The sequence below is a fragment of the Schistocerca gregaria genome, chromosome 4 (assembly GCF_023897955.1).
Source record: "Schistocerca gregaria isolate iqSchGreg1 chromosome 4, iqSchGreg1.2, whole genome shotgun sequence".
NCBI lineage: Eukaryota > Metazoa > Arthropoda > Insecta > Orthoptera > Acrididae > Schistocerca > Schistocerca gregaria.
In genome coordinates, this window is record NC_064923.1 from 78,568,617 (window position 1) to 78,594,334 (window position 25,718).

At 40.3% G+C, this 25,718-nt stretch overlaps 1 protein-coding gene across 1 annotated transcript in view; it reads right to left on the bottom strand.

Moving 5' to 3' along the window:
- Positions 1-13,252: 13,252 nt before the first annotated feature.
- LOC126267138 (uncharacterized aarF domain-containing protein kinase 5-like) overlaps positions 13,253-25,718 on the bottom strand; it is a 156,113-nt gene continuing 143,647 nt past the window's right edge. The window contains exons 10-11 of the mRNA XM_049972062.1: positions 19,585-19,752; positions 13,253-13,549 (exon numbers count right to left, since the gene is read on the bottom strand). Coding sequence (XP_049828019.1) covers positions 13,450-13,549; positions 19,585-19,752 — 268 coding nt within the window. The 3' untranslated portion in view covers positions 13,253-13,449. The remainder of the gene's footprint in view (positions 13,550-19,584; positions 19,753-25,718) is intronic.

Genomic DNA, 25,718 nt, shown 5'->3' on the forward strand with positions numbered 1-25,718 from the left:
TGTGGAAATATTGAGAAAATTTTGGAAAAAAAAAACACTGGAAAAATCTCGTTTTTGTCTCAATAGATGATCTGGTTTGTTTACTGAGGTGTTGTGCATCGTTGCTGGTTGGGTGCAGCATAGTATGTGCGGTACTTCCCTACTCCCTCATTCCCACTGCTTCCTCCCTTCCTACCATTCCTCTCAGCTTGCAGTCAGTGCTGCTACCACTTCTTGCCACTAGTCTGGCAGCCGCTGACGAGAGGCAGGGAGGCTTGAGGTGTGGTTTGTTTGGATCTGATTCTCAGAGACTGCAGATGCAGCGGTCAGAAACAGCGGTCATATGGGCCTGTGTACGTGGGCGTGCGGGAGCGCGTGCGCGCACTCTCTTTTTCTGGCAAAAGCTATGGCTGAAAATTAGTTGTGATAGTGGGATTGTCTTTTCTATGTGTCTGTCTGCGGCTCAGCAATCATCTTCACATTGAGCTGCTACCTGTCCTCATTATTAGTGATTGTCAGAGTATTTGAATAAGTAATGTGTTGCATGGATGTATCACCATGGTCTCATTTCAACAACACTGTCTGTGGCTTGTAAATAGATGGCCACATGAGTGGGTTTCTGTGAGTGCCTAAGCTGGAGGCCATTTCTGCTGTATCTCTAATGGATCGGGCCTGCCAATGTGAAGCTGTTCAGTTCCCACTAATGTGCAGGCCATGCCTGCCAGATCTAGTCTTACCGATCTACCCGCAGGCAGGATCTGTGTTTGTTGGTCTAATGAAGCAATTTTCATGATTTATCCAAGGACCCAGGACTGTGGTGCTCCTCAACAGCCCAGAGGCCATGGGGGATCGATTTCAGGAATTGCGATTCTCTCACTGCAAGTATGTTGTACAGTGTGGCATTTTGTAGACATTTTATTCTTTTTAGTACATTTTGGCACTTCAAAAGTAGTTTATATGTTAGAAAGTATGGACTATAAAAGAAGAAAATTATGTTAATCGCTGGCAGTTTGTACACTGTGTTCTAATATATTACTCGAAAGAAAAATCACGGAATACCTGTAAAATAATAAATACATAACAGTAGGTAATAACTGACAATCACAAACAAAGCAGCACCAACATTTTATTGGCTGTCACCTACAGTGTTGGTTCATACAGTTCTTCCTTGCCTTATACACTTATTTCAAGAGGTCTACTTTTTTCAGAGGTTATTTCTGAAATCAGTGAAGGTATTTGAAATCTGTCTTGCAACTCGAAGGAAATGTGTATTTTTTGTCACCATGTATGCTTCATTTTATTGAAATAAAATAACATCAGTGGTCTTAATGAAAGACACGGACCATTTGGCATGCTTTCTCCACCTAAAAACAATTCATTACAAACAATGTTTATGTTAGTACTTAAGATATTTGTTCACATCAGGAAACGCAATCTGCTTGTAAGTTTTTTTTTATATATATATATATATATATATATTTCCTCATTTGCACTATTGTTTCGTGTACCTTAGCTGCAAAGGCAGATTGTCAACTTACATCTTAATTTAACTGAGACAATATTTTTCAGGGAAAAATGTGAAACCTGGTCTGGAAATCAGGGAAATATCGGGGAATTTCACTTGGGGAAATTTCTGGCAACTCTTGACAGTTAAAATGTAGCAAATACTCCAATAATTTATTTTTAAAAATAGGTGAGAAAATTTGTTAAATATGTTAGAAAATGAAAGTAAAATCAGACAAAGGAAAATCCAGGATGGAATGTAACTATATTATGCTACTCACCATATAGCGCTGGTGTTGAGTTGCAGAGAGGCACAACAAAAAGTATTTGGCCAGCAAGGCCTTTGTCAAAAACACACACACACACACACACACACACACACACACACACACAGTCTCCAGCAGCTGAAGTCGGACTCTTAACACAATACACTGAAGAATCAATATAGAGGAGATTTAGCGAAATGAAAATTTGTCACACATTCTCGTGTGAACTAAGGAATACCATCATGAACCAAAAAAGTAAAAGTTTGTGTGGACTTAATGAAATTGCCAATAAAACACTAAAAAGTTGTGGCTCTATAATCTGTAATGTTTTCAGCCAAAAATCATCATAAGTTCAGGTTATTTTCTCAAATAGATTAAAATATTCCATTGCTAGGCCATTATATATGAGAGGGGGCTCCACACATGGTCAGTAATTGCTGGTTAGTCTCATATCTTACATCATTTTCATAAGTTTTTGAGACTGTAATTTGCTCACAGGTCATCATCCACCTTAGTAGTATTGGGATACGTAGTCACACTAGATTTCAAAAGGGCTGCCCCACCAACGAAGCTATTTATACCTTCACTGAACATATAATAAAAATTTTAAATGACAAATTTATCACTACTCTGTGGCTTACCAATGGCGTTTCACTTTGTCAGTCATGATATTCTATTACTGAAATTAAATTTTGTGGAATACGTGGGTGAACGCTTGCATTAATTAGTTCCTATTGAAGATACGTCATGCAGAAAGTTAGACTAGGCTGGTTGAGTAATACAAACAGGGACACCATATCATTCTCATGAGGAGAAATCACAAAAGGTATTCCACAGGGTTTTATTGTGGGCCCTTTATTGATCTCACTCTTGTTTGTCACTGTCTATTGTATTTGAATCAGCAGGCAGAATTAGTCCTTTATTAAGTGATGGAAGCCAATCAAAGAATAAACCATAGAGAGAATAGTAACTGATATTTTGATAAAGTTGAACTGGTCTACCACAAATGATTTAAACTTTGAAATAATGCGGCTCATCCAATGTGTACTGGCAAAAATACTCAGGCTATGAAAGTAATTTACCAACAACAAAATAAAATAAACACAGTAGAGAGTTGTAACTTCTTGGGTGTGCATATGGATGACAAATTTGCAAAACCACATAGCAGACCTGCTAAGATATTTAAGTTCTGCTACATAACAATGATTACCAAGTTTGAGGAAACAGATATCAGTAAGTTAACATATTTTCATCATATGACCAGTTCACTATTGGTAAGTGTTGATAAGCCTCCCTGGCGCAGTCTCTGACTTAAGCTTTTTCATTTGTTTTTATGCTGTTCTGTTGTTTAGTTTTCTAGTAAAGGAGTCGTATGAGTTACAGTGTGTTTTTATGTTGCAATTAAGTAACTACAACTAGTCCTGCAACATTGGTGACCCTGATATGATATCTGCCGGTCACTAACAAGAAATTTGACGATCACTAATACTCCGTATTGTGCCATGTCGCGTTAAATACGAACAGCCACATCGCACATCTTCTGTGTTCCACTTCACCGTAACTCAAGATGGCAGACCCACCACCAACTGTAGAAGTGTCTACTGGCACAGTAATTAATCGCGTGACAGTAAAACCGCCGCCGTTTTGGCAACAGAATCCCGTACTGTGGTTTGCTCAAGTAGAAAGACAATTTGTGCTGGCACGCATCACCACAGATGAAACAAAGTACAGTTATGTAGTTGCTGCGCTCAATGAAGATATGGCCGCAGAAGCACAAGATATTCTGGCGTCACCACAGAGTACTGATCACTACACAACCATCAAGAATGCTCTGATTACCCGGCTCTCGCAGTCCGAGGGGAAGAGATTGGAGAAGCTACTCGGCACAGTGGAGCTAGGCGATCGCTCGCCATTGCAGCTACTGCGCCGACTGCGTACATCAGTGAGAAACGTGGTCAGTGATGACATTTTGCAGAATATTTGGCTATTGCGCCTGCCACCCAACTCGCAGAAAATATTGACAGTGTGTGCTGGCGATCTGGATGCAGTCGCATAAACTGCGGATCACATGCGGAAATGTATCCATCCGCATGTGTCGCGACAATTTCTCACCACCTCGGGCAGATAACACTCTCGCTGCACTACAAGCCCAGGTTGCCAAGCTCAGTGCACAAGTAGCTGCATTACTGACCCAGAATACCAGCCGCCGCTCTTGTCACCACCGACCACCAGGTAAGCGCAGCCGCTCACCTATGTCAGTAAGGATATGGTGGTATCACCGACGGTATGGTTCTGAGGGACGCAAGTGTAAAGTGCCGTGTGAGCAGGGAAACTCAGCAGGACGTCAGTGATGATGACCATTGGCTCTCCAGATGGCAGCTGTTGACTGTTTGTAATGGAACATAGCACCAAATTACAGAATCTGGTAGACACGGGTGCTGACGTGTCAGTCTATCCATCTGCCTGCCTGCCACGTCGCAAATGTGATGACTGCCACCTTTTCCGCAGCCATTGGTTCCACAATAACAATGAATGGTCGTGTCACATTAGTTTTGAACTTGGGCCTGCGGTGCAAATTTGAATGGCAATTTGCTGTAGCAGATGTGACGCACCTTTTATTTGGAGCGGATTTTTTATCATTTTCTGGACTCCTGCCTGAACTGTCACTGACGCCTTCTTGACACTACTACCAACCTAGCAAGCCAAGGTAGTGTGTGTTGTGTGGAAGGCACAGCAGTACGAGTGGTTACTGGTGATTCTCCATTTATGGAGCTCCTCAGACAGTTCCCAGAGATCACATGCCAGACTCCCACACTAGCACCTGTGTAGCACTCGACAGTGCACTATATTTTGACTACACCTGGGCCACCACTACATGCTCGACTGCACCACTTGACACCCCAGAAACTGAAGACAGTTAAGCAGGAATTCCTGTACATGCCAGCACAAGGAATCTGCTGCCCATCGAGCAGTAGTTGGTGATCTCCTCTACATGTGGTACCAAAGAAGAATAACGGATGGCATCCTAGTGGTGACTACAGACAGCTCGATCCCAGTACCATTGCAGATCGTTATCCAGTCCCGCGTATCGAAGATTTTACTTTCAGTGTCAACGGTAAGTTAATCTTTTCTACGTTGGACTTAGTTCGTGCACTTTACCAGGTACCTGTGGCACTTGACAATGTTGCTAAGACTGCTGTCTGCACGTCGTTCAGACTCTTTATATTTACCCGAATGCCTTTTGGACTTCGTAATGCTGCCCAAACGTTTCAACAGTTCATGGATGAGATGACATGTGACTTAGACTTCTGTTATGTGTATATTGATGACATTTTGTTCCTGTCAAATTCAGAGGCAGACCACCTTACGACAGACCTTCACTTGTTTATGTGCACATGGCCTGCTCATCAACACGTTGAAGTGCATTTTTCGAGCAGCTGAAGTACAGTTCCTAGGCTACACAATCAACGCTCAAGGCATACGGCCACCACAGGAGAAAGTAGACACTATACTGAATTTTCCTCAGCCTACGACAATTAAAGAATTATGAGCTTTCTTAGCATAATCAAATTTTACCATCGATTCGTTCGCAATCATGCCTTCCTAGCTGCAACACTGAATAAGTTCTTGCAAGCTTCACTGAAGCTGAAAGACGACCTCCAGTGAGACAGTAAGGCCGAGTTGGCATTTAACAAGCCGAAGACTACCATTGCAGAAGCTACGTTGTTAGTGCATCCAGTTTCGCAGGCGCCTCTCACTCTGATGGTCGACGTATCTGCAACTGCAATCGGTGCTGCACTGCAGCAGCAAATAGATGGGCACTGGCAGCCCTTAGCCTTTTTCAGTAAAAAACTATTGCTATCTCAACAGAATTGGTCTACATGTGATTGTGAACTGTATGCTGCTATTAAGAAATTTCGTCACATGTTGGGGGGACAGCAGTTCACTCTCATCACAGACTATAAACCACTAATGTATGCTTTCCGCCAGCATCCTGAGAAAGCATTGCCATGCCAGCTGCGACACCTTGACTATATCGGACAGTTCACTACCAATATTGTCTACGTTGAAGGAGAACTAAATGTGCCAACTGTTGCACTTTCCAGGATTGAAGCAGTTGATTTTGAAGCTCTTGCTGTAGTGCAACAATCTGATAGTGCGCAACCATCGGGCCCACAACTTTGCCGTATTACACTGCCACTATCAACTGTGCTGCTGTATTGTGATGTCACCACCAACAAACCGAGACATTTTGTGACTATTGACTTTCGCCGACAGGCAATCGCCTTTTTACACAACCTGACGCATCCTGGAATACGAGGCACTACCAACATGGTGAAGCGAGCTTTTGTCTGGCCACACACGGACAAAGATTGCAAGCAATATGTGCAACAATGTGTGGCCTGTCAAAGGGATAATGTTAGCTAGCACGATAGGTCACCTCTTGGCACATTTCTTCCTCCAAATCAGAGATTTGATCATGTCCACCTATACCTAGTAGGACCTCTCCCACCACTGGAAGGATACACATACTGCCTTACAGCCTCTATCATTTTACATGCTGGCCCGAGTTGTTCCCGATCGCCGACATCTTCACCAAAACCGTCATAACTGCATTCTTCAGGGGATGGATCGCCCGTTTCGGAGTGCCATTATGAATCACAACAGACCAAGGAAGACAGTTCGAGTCGAATTTGTTCAAAGCACACTCTATCCTACTGGGTACAAGGCACATAGAACTACAGCTTACCACCCGTGAGCAAATGGTTTAATTGAACGCATGCACCGCCAACTGAAAGAGTCGCTTCGATGTCACGACTCTCAGCGGTGGAGAGAGACATTGGCCATTGTCCTTCTGGGTCTCTGTGCGTTGCTGAAAGAAGACCTGAACGCCACAACTGCAGAACTTGTTTATGGCCAGCCGATACGACATCCCAGTGAGTTCTTTGCTAATGTGCCAGACAACGGCATTGACACTTTTGTACAAAAGCTGCGTACACAAATCTGGCAACTGTGCCCCGTTGCTCCAAGGGATCAGCAGACCCGTCACCCGTTTGTGTTTGATGAGCTACAGGAATGCCAATAAGTTTTCTTAGAGCATGACACAGCACGCAAGCCGCTGCAGCTGCCCTGCGACGGACCTTATTGTGTCATCAGTAGGGAGGACAAGACACTCAATGTCGATGTGATGGGTACACCAACCACCGTCTCTGTTGACAGGCTCAAACCAGCTTTCTGTGCTCCCTACTCTGGTACAGATGCATCTACACGCACTAGGGACATGACCGAAGCTCCAGTCACTCCACTGCACATCACAGGTCAGCCTCAACAGATGTCTGAGGCTACCTCTAATGCACCATCAGCAGCTTGTGCACGATCCGTTGTTACCCGGTCCAGACGACATGTCCGTTTCAACAGAAAGTACCGTTGACACTAAGGGGGGAGTGGTGAAGTGCAGTGTTATGTGCAGTGTAATGCTGTGTGCAAGTGATTGCCATTTGTAATTATTATTTCTGGCGAAGTCTCTGTTTCCTCATTTGTTTTTATGCTGTACTGTTGTTTAATTTTCTAGTATCGGAGTCATTTGAGTTACAGTGTGTTTTTATGTTGCCATTAAGTAAATACAAGTAGCCCTACAACAGTTTGCTGTTGAACATCTATGAGCAGTAAAAACCTAACCACACAGTTCTTCTTCTACCACAAAGGTTAGGCCGAATAATTTCTTTAAATAATGAAAATAACAGGTAAAATTATACAAACAATAGTTTTTGACAAACCTGGTAATTATTTTGGAATTAAAGGCTGGCTTTACTAATATGTTTTCGAATCGAAAGAATCCTAGTAGTTCTTCCAAACTTAAGAATTAGTTCACGATTTATATTTGTTTATTATTCAACAATAGAATCTAAGTCACGAAAAAATTACTGATTTCACCTTATAACAAAAGGTATTAACTAGGAATGGTCAAAATAAATTAGGAAATTAATTACATACACAAAACAAAATGAGAAATGCCGATTATACTCGTGCATTTTAATGGTAATTAGGCAAAAATGAATTTAAGGCGGCAGATGGCAAAACGAGAGGAAGTAAAGAGATCCTAGCTTGCTTCGTCACAACTTGCAGTACATTTATTCATTCATGAAATTTGTAAGCAATCCATTGCAGTTTGATAGTAATAGAGATATTCACAATACAATACGAGAAAGAAAAATGATCTACACTTTCCTCTAGTGAATCTAAACTTGTCACAGAAAGGGGTGCAATACTCAGCTGTAAAACTATTTACTGATCTGCCCACTGATATAAAATGTGGCAAACAGCAGAAATGCTTTCGAATGTAGCCATCAAAATTGCTACACCAAGAAAAAATGCAGATGATAAATGGGTATTCATTGGACAAATATATTATACTAGAACTGACATGTGATTACATTTTCGCGCAATTTGGGTGCATATATCCTGAGAAATCAGTACCCAGAACAACCACTGCTGGCCGTAATAACAGGCTTGATATGCCTGGGCATTGAGTCAAACAGAGCTTGGATGGTGTGTATAGGTACAGCTGCCCATGCAACACGATACCACAGTTCATCAAGAGTAGTGACTGGCCACTGGACCTGATGGGTTGTTGTTGTTGTGGTCTTCACAGTCCTGAGACTGGTTTGATGCAGCTCTCCATGCTACTCTATCCTGTGCAAGCCTCTTCATCTCCCAGTTCTTACTGCAAGCTACATCCTTCTGAATCTGCGTAGTGTAGTCATCTCTTGGTCTCCCTCTACGATTTTTACCCTCCACGCTACCCTCCAATACTAAATTGGTGATCCCTTGATGCCTCAGAACATGTCCTACCAACCGATCCCTTCTTCTGGTCAAGTTGTGCCACAAACTTCTCTTCTCCCCAATCCTATTCAATACTTCCTCATTAGTTATGTGATCTACCCATCTAATCTTCAGCATTCTTCTGTAGCACCACATTTCAAAAGCTTCTATTCTCTTCTTGTCCAAACTATTTATCGTCCATGTTTCACTTCCATACATGGCTACACTCCATACAAATACTTTCAGAAATGTCTTCCGGACACTTAAATCTATACTCGATGTCAACAAATTTCTCTTCTTCAGAAACACTTTCCTTGCCATTGCCAGTCTACATTTTATATCGTCTCTACTTCGACGATAATCAGTTATTTTGCTCCCCAATTAGCAAAACTCCTTTACTACTTTAAGTGTCTCATTTCCTAATCTAATACCCTCAACATCACCCGACTTAATTCGACTACATTGCATTATCCTAGTTTTGCTTTTGTTGATGTTCATTTTATATCCTCCTTTCAAGACACTATCCATTCCGTTCAACTGCTTCTCCAAGTCCTTTGCTGTCTCTGACAGAATTACAATGTCATCGGCGAACCTCAAAGTTTTTATTTCTTCTCCATGGATTTTAATGCCTACTCCGAATTTTTCTTTTGTTTCCTTGCTCAATATAAAGATTGAATAACATCGAGGAGAGGCTACAACCCTGTCTCACTCCCTTTCCAACCACTGCTTCCCTTTCATGTCCCTCGACTCTTATAACTGCCATCTGGTTTCTGAACAAATTGTAAATAGCCTTTCGCTCCCTGTATTTTACCCCTGTCACGTTTAGAATTTGAAAGATAGTATTCCAGTTCAACATTATCAAAAGCTTTCTCTGAGTCTACATATGCTAGAAACATAGATTTGCCCTTCCTTAATCTAGCTTCTAAGATAATTCGTAGGGTCAGTATTGCCTCACGTGTTCCAACATTTCTACGGAATCCAAACTGATCTTCCCCGAGGTCGGATTCTACTAGTTTTTCCATTTGTCTGTAAAGATTTCACGTTAGTATTTTGCAGCTGTGACTTATTAAACTGATAGTTCGGTAATTTTCACATCTCTCAACACCTGCTTTCTTTGGGATTGGAATTATTATATTCTTCTTGAAGTCTGAGGGTATTTCGCCTGTCTCATACATCTTGCTCACCAGATGGTAGAGTTTTGTCAGGACTGGCTCTCCCAAGGCCATCAGTAGTTCCAATGGAATGTTGTGTACTCCGGGGGCCTTGTTTCGACTTAGATCTTTCAGTGCTCTGTCAAACTCTTCACGCAGTATCATATCTCCCATTTCATCTTCATCTACATCCTCTTCCATTTCCATAATATTGTCCTCAAGTACATCACCCTTGTACAGACCCTCTATATATTTCTTTCCACCTTTCTGCTTTCCCTTCTTTGCTTGCTGATGGGATACCAGTTCAATTTTACACAGAGTATGCGAAGGAATTTGCCCCCCTTCTTGCAGTGGTGTACCATAAGTCTCTAGAAGAGTGTAGCGTTCCAAAGGATTGGAAAAAGGCACAGGTCATCCCCGTTTTCAAGAAGGGACGTCGAACAGATGTGCAGATCTGTAGACCTATATCTCTAATGTTGTAGAATTTTGGAACACTTATTATGTTCGAGTATAATGACTTTTCTGGAGACTAGAAATCTACTCTGTAGGAATCAGCATGGGTTTCGAAAAAGACGATCGTGTGAAACCCAGCTCGCGCTATTCGTCCACGAGACTCAGAGGGCCATGGACACAGGTTCCCAGGTAGAAGCCGTGTTTCTTGACTTCCACAAGGCATTCAATACAGTTCCCCACAGTCGTTTAATGAACAAAGTAAGAGCATATGGACTATCAGACCAATTGTGTGATTGGATTGAAGAGTTCCTAGATAATAGAACACAGCATGTCATTGTCAATGGAGAGAAGTCTTCCGAAGTAAGAGTGATTTCAGGTGTGCTGCAAGGGAGTGTCATAGGACCGTTGCTATTCACAATATACATAAATGACCTTGTGGATGACATCGGAAGTTCACTGAGGCTTTTTGCAGATGATGCTGTGGTGTATCGAGAGGTTGTAACAATGGAAAATTGTACTGAAGTGCAGGAGGATCTGCTGCAAATTGAGGCATGGTGCAGGGAATGGCAATTGAATCTCAATGTAGACAAGTGTAATGCGCTGTGAATACATAGAAACATAGATCCCGTATCATTTAGCTACAAAATAGCAGGTTGGCAACTGGAAGCAGTTAATTCCACAAATTATTTGGGAGTAGGCATTAGGAGTGATTTAAAATGGAATGATCATATAAAGTTGATCGTCGGTAAAGCAGATGCCAGACTGAGATTCATTGGAAGAATCCTAAGGAAATGCAATCCGAAAACAAAGAAAGTAGGTTACAGTACACTTGTTCGCCCACTGTTTGGATACTGATCAGCAGTGTGGGATCCGTACCAGAAAGGGTTGATAGAAGAGATAGAGAAGATCCAACGGAGAGCAGCACGCTTCGTTACAGGATCATTTAGTAATTGCGAACGCGTTACGGAGATGATAGATAAACTACAGTGGAAGACTCTGCAGGAGAGACTCTCAGTAGCTCTGTACGGGCCTTTTTGAAGTTTCGAGAACATACCTTCACCGAGGAGTCAAGCAGTATATTGCTCCTTCCTACGTATATCTCGCGAAGAGACCATGAGGATAAAATCAGAAAGATTAAGAGCCCACACAGAGGCATACCGACAATCCTTCTTTCCACATGGTTGTCTGACAACCTTTCCTCCATCCTTGCTACTCTACCTGTTTACCTTTCCCTGTTGCTTCATAACCTGGGTTGTGAGTAACTGAATCCACTTTCCCTTCTTCCCCTTTTTCCCCTCTCTCCTCCCTAATGAGGGAACAAAGTTCCGAAAGCTAAGAATGTAAATTTTCTGTTCTGTTTTGTGAATCTATCGGCTGTACTGAGCTGAGGTAAGTACTGGCCAGCCCCTCTATCTCTTTGTTAGTATTTGTTTCACATCTTAACATGAGATTTTCCATTAATCATCAACTGGAAGATGAGACTCAATTTCTGCTTCATATAATGTGGTTGGCTGCTGACGGATCCAACTTTTTTCGAATACCACTGCTAAGGCAATTTGCTATCACTAGAACAAATGACAGACTTCCTTAAGCTTTTTGATGACTCAGTCTAACATTCTACATTCTAGTTGAATGGTTAACGAAAAGACATTTGCTAGTGCTTACGAGACTAATGAGAAACACCAGAGAAGCATCCTTGATAAAATGTGTTCTTGCTATGCGGAAAAAAGAAAAATTAAAAAAAAATATACAAAAATGCAGGTTGACACAAAAGTGACTACAGCCATCCCAGAAAGACCTGCTAACTTTGCTTAATTCATTGTCTGATCTTCATTATGATTTTCTGTCACTCAGAATTAAGTACATTTTAACAGGATGGCTGAAACAGAATTGCATCAAAATTGGTGCAGATAAGAGGTGTGACAATCCACTGCTGAAAACTTCACGAGAGGGACAAGATGACAACCAACAGCAAGTCCTGTCGTCAACTTTGCTTTACGGAATTTTTCATGATATATCTGAAGCAATGACCATGCTAAATCATAAAGCAGAGACAGAGGAGTTTCTATTGTGAGGCTGCTGCACTGTCTGCTGTGACTGCTGGTGTTGGATGCCGAACAGAAGGTTTCACACATGTGTCAGGTAATATACCACGTCATGCTGTGAAATATGACAATGCGCTGAAAACATCATCAAATGAGTTACTTTGTCTTCCTCCAACAGAAGGAGGATGAGGATGGACAGAATATCTGTCATGATGATGTGTGTTATTGCAATGTGAGAAGTGGATGCAACAGATCTCAGAATATGGGCGTATGTTCAATGCAGTTAATGGAACTGACACTGTCAAAAGAAGAAAGAATGCCTCTAAGATGTTATATGCCATAATTTTGTAGAAACAGTCTCATGTGGCACTGGAAGTAATCAAAATGTTCTCGATGACCCGAATTTTTATTAGAGTGAGCTACTCTGAAATGAAACTGAATACAGAGAAAGCAGCATCATGGAAGGGAAAATCTTGTCAGTGGCACTCCTTGACAGTTACAAGGCTCTAACAAGGTAAGTTACTGCTGTGAACAATGTACAGATAGTAAATTTTGTTTGTCAAGTATCATTGTTTGTGATGACACAGTACAGTGTACCATTTGTTCACAGTTCTACTTTGCCAATGATGTCATTCCAATGCCATTAGGAGCTCACTTTGCTTCAGGGCCAATCTTTGTAGAATAACTTTGTACAAGTAGAACAAACTTATGTAGAGTACCCATATACCACAGACCATGTCAGAAACATATACAAAGGCTGGACAAAATTAAACTTCCCAAATTAGCTTTGGAAGACACTATGAAGATGGTCATGAAATTCGTGAAGCCTAATTCTTGACATGCACAAGAAGAAGAAGAATAAGAAGAAGTAGCCATATTATTATAGTTTGGAACTCCTTTTTGTTTCTTTCTTTTGATTTGTATTAAAAATTGTCCAAAAATCTAATATATTTGAATTTATTTATTTATTTATTTCAAATTAGTTTCTTAAGATGATAACCTGCAGAATGGATGATGCAAGTAAAACACACAATTTACAAAAATGATTACTAAAATTTTATTATTTCTTTAAAGCCGTTTACAAGAATATAACATTTGTTGAATAGTTTGTGACAAAATATATGGCAAAGTGAGGTATCAAAATTATAACACATCATTTGCACTGATCTCCAATATACTGAACACTGATGTACATATTAAATAGTAACTTTGGTATCACAACTGTTCGATTTATGCATTCATTGCTCCGACTACGGCATCTGGTGCTCTTCCAAACAGTTGTAAAATTCTTATTATGTACTGGAGCAGTGCGTACCTTAACCGACCATACCTGCAACAATTGAAATAAATATTAAATTGTTTACTACTATATATCAGCAAATAATTGTGCTAAAGGAGAACTGTGTAGAATGACAACCTACAATCTTAAAAAAAATAGAAATTTTGTTTCAGCCTTCATTTGGAGCAACTACCGATTTAAAAGTGACTTGCATAGGCAACAAAAATTTCAATATTTCAAGTAAATTGAAATCTTTTTTTGTTCAGAACAAAACAAAGACAACATTTCATGGCAATGACACAACAGCTGTTACTATGCCAGAATATTATTTACTTGCAAAGGTTGGCAGAACTTTAAACATAAACACTGACAGTTTAAATACTTCTGGCTTCTGCTGTTTCCTACATAGAGAAATGGCTTTCTATAATTAGAAATGGCATCTGTTATTCTTCAGAGAGAAGATCCACAGACAGAACTCATTTCTACCTTTCATAACAAAAACAATGCAAATCAATAACATGAAAACATTACATTCCACAGCCAGTCACAATTCTGAATATTAGCACTGTACAACAAGTTTAAAGATGTCTTTGGTAGACAAACCCTACACGTGATCATTTGAGTGATGTCATAGCAGTGTTTTGACAGTATGCACTTAAACTAAAAAATATATGTGAAGCTGTACTGTGGACACATTAAAACATCTATTCAAATACTTATCTACCATTGCTAAATAACTGAGGCATACAATAACATAACTACAAATGTTAATCATACAAAATTTCTAAGCAAATATTAAATCGTCCTTAAGACTGTGTGTTGTGGGGAAAGGAAATGGTAGTAGTAGCTTATACACAAAAACTTCCTAATTAAAACTGAAAAAGTAATAATTTAAATGTAACTGTGTGAAATTAGTGACATATCATTCAGTTACGAGGATAGATTGCTACACACCGTAAAGATGACATGTTGGTTGCAAATAGGTACAAAGAAAAGGCTGTTACATTAAACTTTCCATCAAAACCTTCTTCAGAAAATAGGCTTTGCCTGAAAGTTCTGTGTCTAACAGTCTTTTCATAGTGCCTGTCTGCAACTCAATGTGTCATCTTTTTGGTGAGTAGCAATCTATCCTTCATAACTGCTGATGTTCTAACCTGGACTGTCCACTGTTTGATACATTGCACAGGAACACACGCATGAAATAGCACCAAATTATGTGTAAAATATCAGATAAGGAAGTATTTTTGAAAAACTAAGAGACAATAATGTGTGATAGTATAGTTGAATGTGTGTACTACTTCTAGAAAAAGAGCTAGTGTGTGTGCTGTTTTCAGCTATGGATTACTGTACACCAGACAATAATTATAGCAGTTTATAATACTGTATAAGCATATGGTGTGTGAGTGTGTGCGCAGAGGGATTACAGAATAAAAAATGAGAACTGCTAATTATTGTACACACAGTAGCTATCAGCTATGTTTGCACATAGTCACAAGGCTCAAACTCAATGAAATTCCTGCTCGGAAGTGTTGTGAGAATGGACCATTTGTAAAGAAATTATTGTATTCATGTGTTTTTAGCAATGGAAAATCGGCATTTACTTTAACATATTTGTAATTTGGTCACACAAAAAAGGCCTACTGGTAGGTTTGTGTAGTCTCAATTTCCTGTGAAAACTTCTTCATCTCAATACCTTCATTTATTTGTAGGATAATTTAGAGTCTTAACTCCCCTTAGGACTTATGTTCGCTATACCTCCCTCTGGTTTTTCCCTGATGCCTCAACACACCCTGTCGTCTCTCTCTTCCCGTTCACTTCTTCCACATATTCTCACTGTCACTGATTCTGTGGGAATATTTCTTATCTCATCACTCTAATTTTCAGCATTCTTCTGGAACACCACATGTCAAATGCTTCAATCCTCTTCTTGCCCAGTTTTCACAGAGTCCACGATTCACTTTCATGCAACACTGTGTTCCAGATGTACATTCTTAGACATTCCTTTCTCAAATTGCTCTCTGTGCCTGTGCTAGTTTGGTTCTTGTATCTTCCTTGCTTCCAAGGTAGCAGAATTCCTTTACTTCATGTAAAGTTTTTTGTTGCACTCCTTTCTGCTACTCCTCAAAGCTTTCATCTGTCTGGCTTCCTCTCAATAACTGTGTTCAGTAGACTGTCCATTTAACATGTCCCTTAATTATTCTTCACTTTCAGAGAGCAGCAATGCTGTTAGTGAATCTCATCAGAAACAACGTTTCACTCAGAATTTAATGCCATTTCTGATCATTTTTTTATAGACTTTATTACTTCTTCGATAAGCAAGTTGAACAGTGGAGGAGACACACTGTGTCCATGCCTTATTGTTACATCTTGCTTCTTGTACACATTGTATATTACACATCTTTCCCAATAGTGCATCCAGTTTTCCAATACAATTAAAACATATTGCACCACTTTACATTGCCATAAGATTTTTCTAGGTTGACAATCCCTATGAAGGTGCAAGGATTTTTCTTAATTGTTGCTTCCATTATCAAGCACAACATCAGAACTGTATCACTAGTGCCTTTTACCTTCCCTAAATCCAAACTGATCATCATGTAATAGATACTAAATTTTGTTTTCTGTTATTCTGAGCAACAACTTGGATGCACGATGTGTCCAGGTTATTTTGTGATGCTACTTAAATTTATGTCAGTGCTATCTTTAGGGTTGTGTGGATCATATTCTTTGAAATCTCTTTGTATGTTGCCAGGCTCTCAGATTCTACAGACTAACGTGAATTTTCGATTGGTTGCCACTTCCCCCCGTGCTCGGGAGGAGGACAGGATAGTGCACACTTTCGAGAAATATGAATAATACGCATTATATATAAGAATCAAAGAGCAAGAGAGTAGTTCTCAGATTAAAAAGGGCACAAGGCAGAGATGCAACAGCCTGTCTCCTCTACTGATCAACCTGTACATCAAAGAAACAATTATGTAAATAAAAAAAGGTTTGGATGTGACATCAAAATTCAGGATAAAGGATACCACTGATAAGATTAACTGACTACATAGCTATCATCTGGGGAAATCAGGAAGACTTACAGGATATGTTGAGTGGAACAAACAGTCTGTTTAGCACTGGGGGAAGAAATTCTGAAGGAATGTTATCTACTCCTTCTAATTTGTTTTGTCGCACATCTTCCTAAGCTCTTTCAGACTCTAATGCTGGGTCCTCTAGGTCTTCCAAGTTGATATCCATATCACCTTCTGTCACATCAGCAGACAGTTCCTTGCCGTAATAGAAAACCTCAACATACTTTTTCCACTTATCTGCTCTTTCCTTTGTGTTCAACAACAGAATTTATTTTGAATTATCTGAAAATTATTTTGACTTCTATACAATTTCCAGTTAGATTTCTTTGCACTTTTTCTGTAGCAATTTTACTTTAGCTTCCTTGCATTTCCTATTGATTTCATTACTAAGTGAATTCTACTGTTTCTGTATTCCAGTTGTTCTGTGGTCGTGAAAACTGGCAGCAAGCCTAAACCTTGAGGCAGGCCTTTAAATAATTAGCTACCTAAATAAGGCTGACGAGTCAGTGTGCTGCTGTAGAGGGTGTTTGTGAAAATTTTTTCCTCTTATTGGACAACAAATACTTTTTGGTGCTGATTAAAGCACATGTAAATACACTCCTGGAAATGGAAAAAAGAACACATTGACACCGGTGTGTCAGACCCACCATACTTGCTCCGGACACTGCGAGAGGGCTGTACAAGCAATGATCACACGCACGGCACAGCGGACACACCAGGAACCGCGGTGTTGGCCGTCGAATGGCGCTAGCTGCGCAGCATTTGTGCACCGCCGCCGTCAGTGTCAGCCAATTTGCCGTGGACGTGAACCGTATGTGCAGTTGACGGACTTTGAGCGAGGACGTATAGTGGGCATGCGGGAGGCCGGGTAGACGTACCGCCGAATTGCTCAACACGTGGGGCGTGAGGTCTCCACAGTACATCGATGTTGTCGCCAGTGTTCGGCGGAAGGTGCACGTGCCCGTCGACCTGGGACCGGACCGCAGCGACGCACGGATGCACGCCAAGACCGTAGGATCCTACGCAGTGCCGTAGGGGTCCGCACCGCCACTTCCCAGCAAATTAGGGACACATTTGCTCCTGGGGTATCGGCGAGGACCATTCGCAACCGTCTCCATGAAGCTGGGCTACGGTCCCGCACACCGTTAGGCTGTCTTCCGCTCACGCCCCAACATCGTGCAGCCCGCCTCCAGTGGTGTCGCGACAGGCGTGAATGGAGGGACGAATGGAGACGTGTCGTCTTCAGTGATGAGAGTCACTTCTGCCTTGGTGCCAATGATGGTCGTATGCGTGTTTGGCGCCGTGCAGGTGAGCGCCACAATCAGGACTGCATACGACTGAGGCACACAGGGCCAACACCCGGCATCATGGTGTGGGGAGCGATCTCCTACACTGGCCGTACACCTCTTGTGATCGTCGAGGGGACACTGAATAGTGCACGGTACATCCAAACCGTCATCGAACCCATCGTTCTACCATTCCTAGACCGGCAAGGGAACTTGCTGTTCCAACAGGACAATGCACGTCCGCATGTATCCCGTGCCACCCAACGTGCTCTAGAAGGTGTAAGTCAACTACCCTGGCCAGCAAGATCTCCGGATCTGTCCCCCATTGAGCATGTTTGGGACTGGATGAAGTGTTGTCTCACGCGGTCTGCACGTCCAGCACGAACGCTGGTCCAACTGAGGCGCCAGGTGGAAATGGCATGGCAAGCCGTTCCACAGGACTACATCCAGCATCTCTATGATCGTCTCCATGGGAGAATAGCAGCCTGCATTGCTGCGAAAGGTGGATATACACTGTACTAGTGCCGACATTGTGCATGCTCTGTTGCCTGTGTCTATGTGCCTGTGCTTCTGTCAGTGTGAACATGTGATGTATCTGACCCCAGGAATGTGTCAATAAAGTTTCCCCTTCCTGGGACAATGAATTCATGGTGTTCTTATTTCAATTTCCAGGAGTGTAAAATTAATTACTCTTTTGCATCTCCATCAATGAAAAACAATGTCAAACTGCAGAAAATTATGCATATGTGATGAAATAACTTTCGTAAGACGTCAATTGTAAGTAGTGATTAGTCTCACATTCAGTTCTCTGACAAATAAAATTGTTTATTCCACAGCAAAAATATTTCCTTTATGCCAAGATTCCCAACCTATGATTCATTAAATGCCCTCTTGTGCCCATTTCTTTATGTATGAGAACCAAATCCAAGACATCTCTTGCTTCATTTCATGGGTGTATTATGTGCTTGTGGGCGATCATAATGTAGTTATCATTTCGAGTTGCTAGATGTCACGGCTGTGCACTATCTCATGCGGAGCTAATGCATTCTTGCTTAAGTTTCCGCTATTATATTTCTAGGCTATTTGCTGCTACTTATGGCTGCTCCTTTCCTGGGCTAATTCCTCTCAGCACTGTCTGATATAATTGAAATGTATTCCATTACTCTTGTTTTACTTTTACTGATGTTCACAACTTCTCTTCATTTCATCCAACTGCCCTTCTAATTCCTTTGCTGTCTATGATAGGATTAAATGTCATTGAAAAACCTTAACACTTATTTCTTCTCCTGATCTTCTTTCCAAGTTTCTCTCTCATTGCCTTCACTGCCTGATCAATGTAGAGGCTGAATAAGGTGGCAAATATGCTACGCCCTGTCCCACTTTCTCCTCAACTAATGCCTCCCTCACATCCTTCAACTCTTTAAAACTGCAGTCTGGTTTGTGTAGATAACCATGTACTCCCTGTCTTTTATACCTGCTATCTTCAGAATTTCGGAGAGTGTATTGCAGTTAACTTTGTCAGATGCTTTCTCTACGCCTTTAAAATGTTATAAACATATGTTTGTCTCATGCAATTTGTATGCAATGTTTACTATCACCATTTATTTGCAGATTATGCATCAAATAAGAAGATGAAGATACATTTGTCTCTCCGAGACATACTTGCCTTTCAAATGCTGCTTATACTATTATGTAACTGAGAATAAAACACTTGTTATCTCACCATAATTTCATTTCAAAAGATGTCCTTTCTCTGAAGGCCAAGACTTTATGGGAGAGGCCAGCTCCTTCAAATTTGAAGGCACCTTGAGTTGCACTTCTAGCCATCACAGTGTAGCGGTCAACAGGATCGCCATGCTCTTTTGCTATTGCTCTTATTGTGTTTATGTTCCTGCGATTGAGATAAGATAAAATGTAATGACAAGTGGCAACACTCAGATCATTAGAAAATTATAAAAACTACATCAGAAATTAACCTTCAGGACAGAACTGTGGACAAAAAAATAGAACATAACACACAAAAATGTGGCACACAGAAACAAGTGTCACGTATATAATGTATTCAAAATGAAGTTTTAACTAGTGGTAGGAAAATCACCATGCATCTTAAAACTGAACATATGAATGGAAAAAAGAGGAGAGGAGGAGAGGGAGAAGGGATTCTCAAATCTTTCAAATTTCCATTTTTCATTTAAGCTACACTTGTATCGAAACGGCAAAGTGGTTGACAGTTGAGCACGGAAAACATCAGTTTTTTCTGTTCATTGTCACCTCACACATGCATTATGTACTGAATTTGTTTTGAAGGACTGTAAAATTTTCTGTCTCTCTTTCACTAATGGCTTTAGACATTCTGTTGCATAAAACGAACATGCTGCACAGGGGAACAGAGCACATAACATTAGTGGTCACATTCTTAATCTGCAGCTGATAGTGGTAATCATCATCTGAGGTAGCGCAGCAGTAGAAAGGCAGTGGACAGAACACTAGGTGTGACCAAGTGCATGATCTGACTGTTTGTTGCTACTGTAGCCGCACTGTAAACAGCCTAGTGTCAACCATTCTTTAAATAATGATCCAGGTATAATGCCTCTGGTCAGATGATGATGCTCCTCCTTTTCATCCTCCATTCCAGTGTTAGATGAGTAGTAATGGCCTTCGAATTTTTTGTATAAACAATATAGTTATCTGTTGCCACAAAAATGCCTTTTATCACTGTTAATGTGATACTGGAAAAAAGAACAAATTAGAATAGAAATAATTGATTCAACTCCTTGTTTATGTTCTTAGCCAATACCTCCCCACTTTCTCAGTACAACAAGTTGTTACCTTTACAAATTTTATCGTATTCACTGATATTACATACCGTATTTACTCGAATCTAAGCCGCACTCGAATCTAAGCCGCCCATGAAAAATGAGACTTGAAATCAAGGAAAAAAAATTTTCCCGAATCTAAGCCTCACGTGAAATTTGAGACTTGAAATTCAAGGGGACAGAAAAGTTTTAGGCCGCACCTCCAAATCGAAACAAAGTTGGTCCATTGTAATACGAAACACAATTTAGGTCGAATGAATGACAATACAGCTACAGTAGTTTGGTTCGAGTCGTAAGCTTTGCAGTTAAGCTTTACTAGGTAGCCATTGCTATGTGTCAGATGTTCCGCCCGTATTTATACGGGTACCCTTCCTTTTTCAGGTGCTTTGTCTGGTTTGAATTGATTGCTTTTTTTTTTTATCTGATAAGTGTCGCTCTATGTTATAGGTGTTTACGTCACTCTAAGCTGAAAATGTATTATTGTACTGTATCATGCATTGTTTGTCGCATTGTGTTAATGAGTGTTTACGGCCTGTCGCCGCTCGTGGGATGGCATGCTGTTGTGCACGCTACCGAGGACTACAATTAAAAAAAAAAAAAAAATCGTCTTATTATCGAAACAATGGCAAGATACTGCTATTTGTTGTTACTTACATTGCTGCTTTCTTTGATAATGACTAACAAGAACCAAATAATAAACTGTGTATGGTAAAAGTTGTTCTGAACGAGAGTTTAGTGAAAATTTTTCTCCGTTTGAAAATCTTTGCAGACGCCTCTTTAGCACTTTACATTTTGCATATAAATTAGAGTCATCGTAGATTTAAAAATCTAGTCAATTGCCGTGCTTCATTTCTGACTGTATCACTGTTAGGCATAAGAATAATACGAATATAAACATGACATGATATGTATATTCTTCCGTGTTTGCTGTTGTCTCACTCTAGTTTCGTAGTTTATTAGGCAGACAGGATTTAAATGAAATAGCAGCAAACACGAAAGAATACATGGCAAAATGTTTATATTCGTATTATCCTTATGGTGTGGAGAATACTGCATGTGATTCACAATTGATAAAATTCCTATTAGCAACGATCTCTTCTCACAGGTAGGAAAAAATTCAGAACTTAAGAGTTGGTCATATTGATAAACATCCCAAACAGTCTTTTCAGTCAGATTTTCGTAGTACATTGAAATGCTGCTACATTCGAAGATGAACAATACGTGATTTGTATTTACTTCGTTGTATAATGTATGCCATCACAGAAGTTGGGAAGGAAAACATAGGTACAAAGAAGGTAGCTGCGAAGAAACAGTGGGTAACAGAAGAAATACTTCAGTTGATTGATGAAAGGAGGAAGTACAAACATGTTCCGGAAAAATCAAGAATACAGAAATACAAGTCGCTGAGGAATGAAATAAATAGGAAGTGCAGGGAAGCCAAGATGAAATGGCTGCAGGAAAAATGTGAAGACATCGAAAAAGATATGTTTGTCGGAAGGACAGACTCAGCATACAGGAAAGTCAAAACAACCTTTGGTGACATTAAAAGCAATGGTGGTAACATTAAGAGTGCAACGGGAGTTCCACTGTTAAATGCAGAGGAGAGAGCAGATAGGGGGAAAGAATACATTGAAAGCCTCTATGAGGGTGAAGATTTGTCTGATGTGATAGAAGAAGAAACAGGAGTCGATTTAGAAGAGATAGGGGATCCAGTATTAGAATCGGAATTTAAAAGAGCTTTGGAGGACTTACGGTCAAATAAGGCAGAAGGGATAGATAACATTCCATCAGAATTTCTAAAATCATTAGGGGAAGTGGCAACAAAACGACTATTCACGTTGGTGTGTAGAATATATGAGTCTGGCGACATACCATCTGACTTTCGGAAAAGCATCGTCCACACAATTACAAAGATGGCAAGAGCTGACAAGTGCGAGAATTATCGCACAATCAGCTTAACAGCTCATGCATCGAAGCTGCTTACAAGAATAATATACAGAAGAATGGAAAAGAAAATTGAGAATGCGCTAGGTGACGATCAGTTTGGCTTTAGGAAAAGTAAAGGCACGAGAGAGGCAATTCTGACTTTACGGCTAATAATGGAAGCAAGGCTAAAGAAAAATCAAGACACGTTCATAGGATTTGTCGACCTAGAAAAAGCGTTCGACAATATAAAATGGTGCAAGCTGTTCAAGATTCTGAAAAAAATAGGGGTAAGCTATAGGGAGAGATGGGTCATGTACAATATGTACAACAACCAAGAGGGAATAATAAGAGTGGACGATCAAGAACGAAGTGCTCGTATTAAGAACGGAGTAAGACAAGGCTGTAGCCTTTTGCCCCTACTCTTCAATCTGTACATCGAGGAAGCAATGATGGAAATAAAAGAAAGGGTAAGGAGTGGAATTAAAATACAAGGTGAAAGGATATCAATGATACGATTCGCTGATGACATTGCTATCCTGAGTGAAAGTGAAGAAGAATTAAATGATCTGCTGAACGGAATGAACAGTCTAATGAGTACACAGTATGGTTTGAGAATAAATCGGAGAAAGACGAAGGTAATGAGAAGTAGTAGAAATGAGAACAGCGAGAAACTTAACATCAGGATTGATGGTCACGAAGTCAATGAAGTTAAGGAATTCTGCTACCTAGGCAGTAAAATAATCAATGACAGACGGAGCAAGGAGGACATCAAAAGCAGACTCGCTATGGCAAAAAAGGCATTTCTGGCCAAGAGAAGTCTACTAATATCAAATATCGGCCTTAATTTGAGGAAGAAATTTCTGAGGATGTACGTCTGGAGTACAGCATTGTATGGCAGTGAAACATGGACTGTGGGAAAACCGGAACAGAAGAGAATCGAAGCATTTGAGATGTGGTGCTATAGACGAATGTTGAAAATTAGGTGGACTGATAAGGTAAGGAATGAGGAGGTTCTATGCAGAATCGGAGAGGAAAGGAATATGTGGAAAACACTGACAAGGAGAAGGGACAGGATGATAGGACATCTGCTAAGACATGAGGGAATGACTTCCATGGTACTAGAGGGAGCTGTAGAGGGCAAAAACTGTAGAGGAAGACAGAGATTGGAATACGTCAAGCAAATAATAGAGGACGTAGGTTGCAAGTGCTACTCTGAGATGAAGAGGTTAGCACAGGAAAGTAATTCGTGGTGGGCCACATCAAACCAGTCAGTAGACTGATGGGGGGGGGGGGTGAGTGTATGAAAAATTCAGTGGTCGAAACTCGGGGCAGAAAAAACGCTCGTCTTCTACCTTTTTTTAAAAAATTTATTTACAGATGCAGAGGTTTTGGCACCAGTATTTATCTTTGTGCCTGCAAAGCATGCCTATATTCGATGGCAGAAGTTAGTTGTGGTGGCACCTACCAACATTTTTCAGAACTTCCACTTATGTTGCACTTGATTCTAAGCCGCAGGCAGTTTTTTGGATTACAAAAACCGGAAAAAAAGTGCGGCCTAGATTCGAGTAAATACGGTAGTTTTTTTTCCAATGTTTTGTTTTTAAGACAAGTTCTGTTTCCCCGTTTTCAACACATCCTCAGAAATAAAATTATTTATTGAAAAAACAAAAATTATTGTTACAGTTGGGTTTGCCAAATCATTACCATTTCCATAATAATTTATGTAAACAGTCTTCAAAATGGCAAAATGTCACTAAATATAAGGGAGAAGAGAGAGGGGGAACTCTGTTGACCAGGGAGCAACAGCAAACTGATACACACCATCTTTCAGAATTTTGATGTTCCTTCATCTGGAAAGAGAGAGGAAAATTTTGGAAAAAAGTATACTATTCTGAAGGTTAGGTAAAGAAGTCACCAAAGAGACACTCCAGGCAGAGGAGAGTCTGAAAGGGCCGGATTAGTTATGAAATATCATTTGGTTGCCAACTTCTCACTTGCATGCAGTTCCTGTGGGCAAATGCATGTAAGTACGTAGATCTGTACTTACCTTACCTACATTTTTCCACCAGTATCTAAAGCCTTATATTTAATGAGCCCAAACTCTTTGCCTTTACAAATGTCTGCTTGTGTATGTGCATGTGCGGATGGATATGCGTGTGTGTGCGCGAGTGTATACCTGTCCTTTTTTCCCCCTAAGGTAAGTCTTTCCGTTCTTGGGATTGGAATGACTCCTTACCCTCTCCCTTAACACCCACATCCTTTCGTCTTTCCCTCTTCTTTCCTCTTTCCTGATGAAGCAACCGTTGGTTGCGAAAGCTTGAATTTTGTGAGTATGTTTGTGTGTCTATCAACCTGCCAGCGCTTTCGTTTGGTAAGTCACATCATCTTTGTTTTTAGATATATTTTTCCCACGTGTAATGTTTCCCTCTATTGTATTTATTACTTATTAAGTTTCAGAAGAATTAGTAGCACATTTTATTTTTCCTAGTGTCAGATAAATTGGTCTCTAATAGCATATTTCAGCATATGTTAATGGATGACAATTTTGAATATGCCATTTCTTGTTCTTTTAGGCAGAGACTCAAAGTTAACGAGGCATTAACGATATTCCTTTTACATTTTACATTGATCTATTGCATAATTGCTATTTTCCTAAATCGGTATTATCCTAGATCATGTTTATTGAAAATAAATGGTCCTATGTGAGAAACTTCTCCCAAATAACACGCAAGGTCTCAGGAAAAACAAAATGTCTGAAACACAGTTTACCTTTTTCACACACACACTATTTAACATAAAGAAGAACGTGTCGGTTCTGTCTGCCTACATTTTCGAATGAGTAAGATGAAATCTGATTCAGTTTTTTATGCAAATATGTGATCAGCTCAAAGAAATAGGGACTAATAGATAACAGAATATTACACTGGACAGAACAACAGAAACAAAAGTGGCACTGATTGTCACCAAGGGAGCACAACAAGTCTGTTCCTGTTCAGAAAATACATGACTGATTTATCATATTAGGTTAAAAGCACTATCAGATTAATCACTGTTGTCTACAGAAAAGTATTGTCGTGGAATTATTTTAAAGAAGTACAGAAAGCATAGGCAGTAT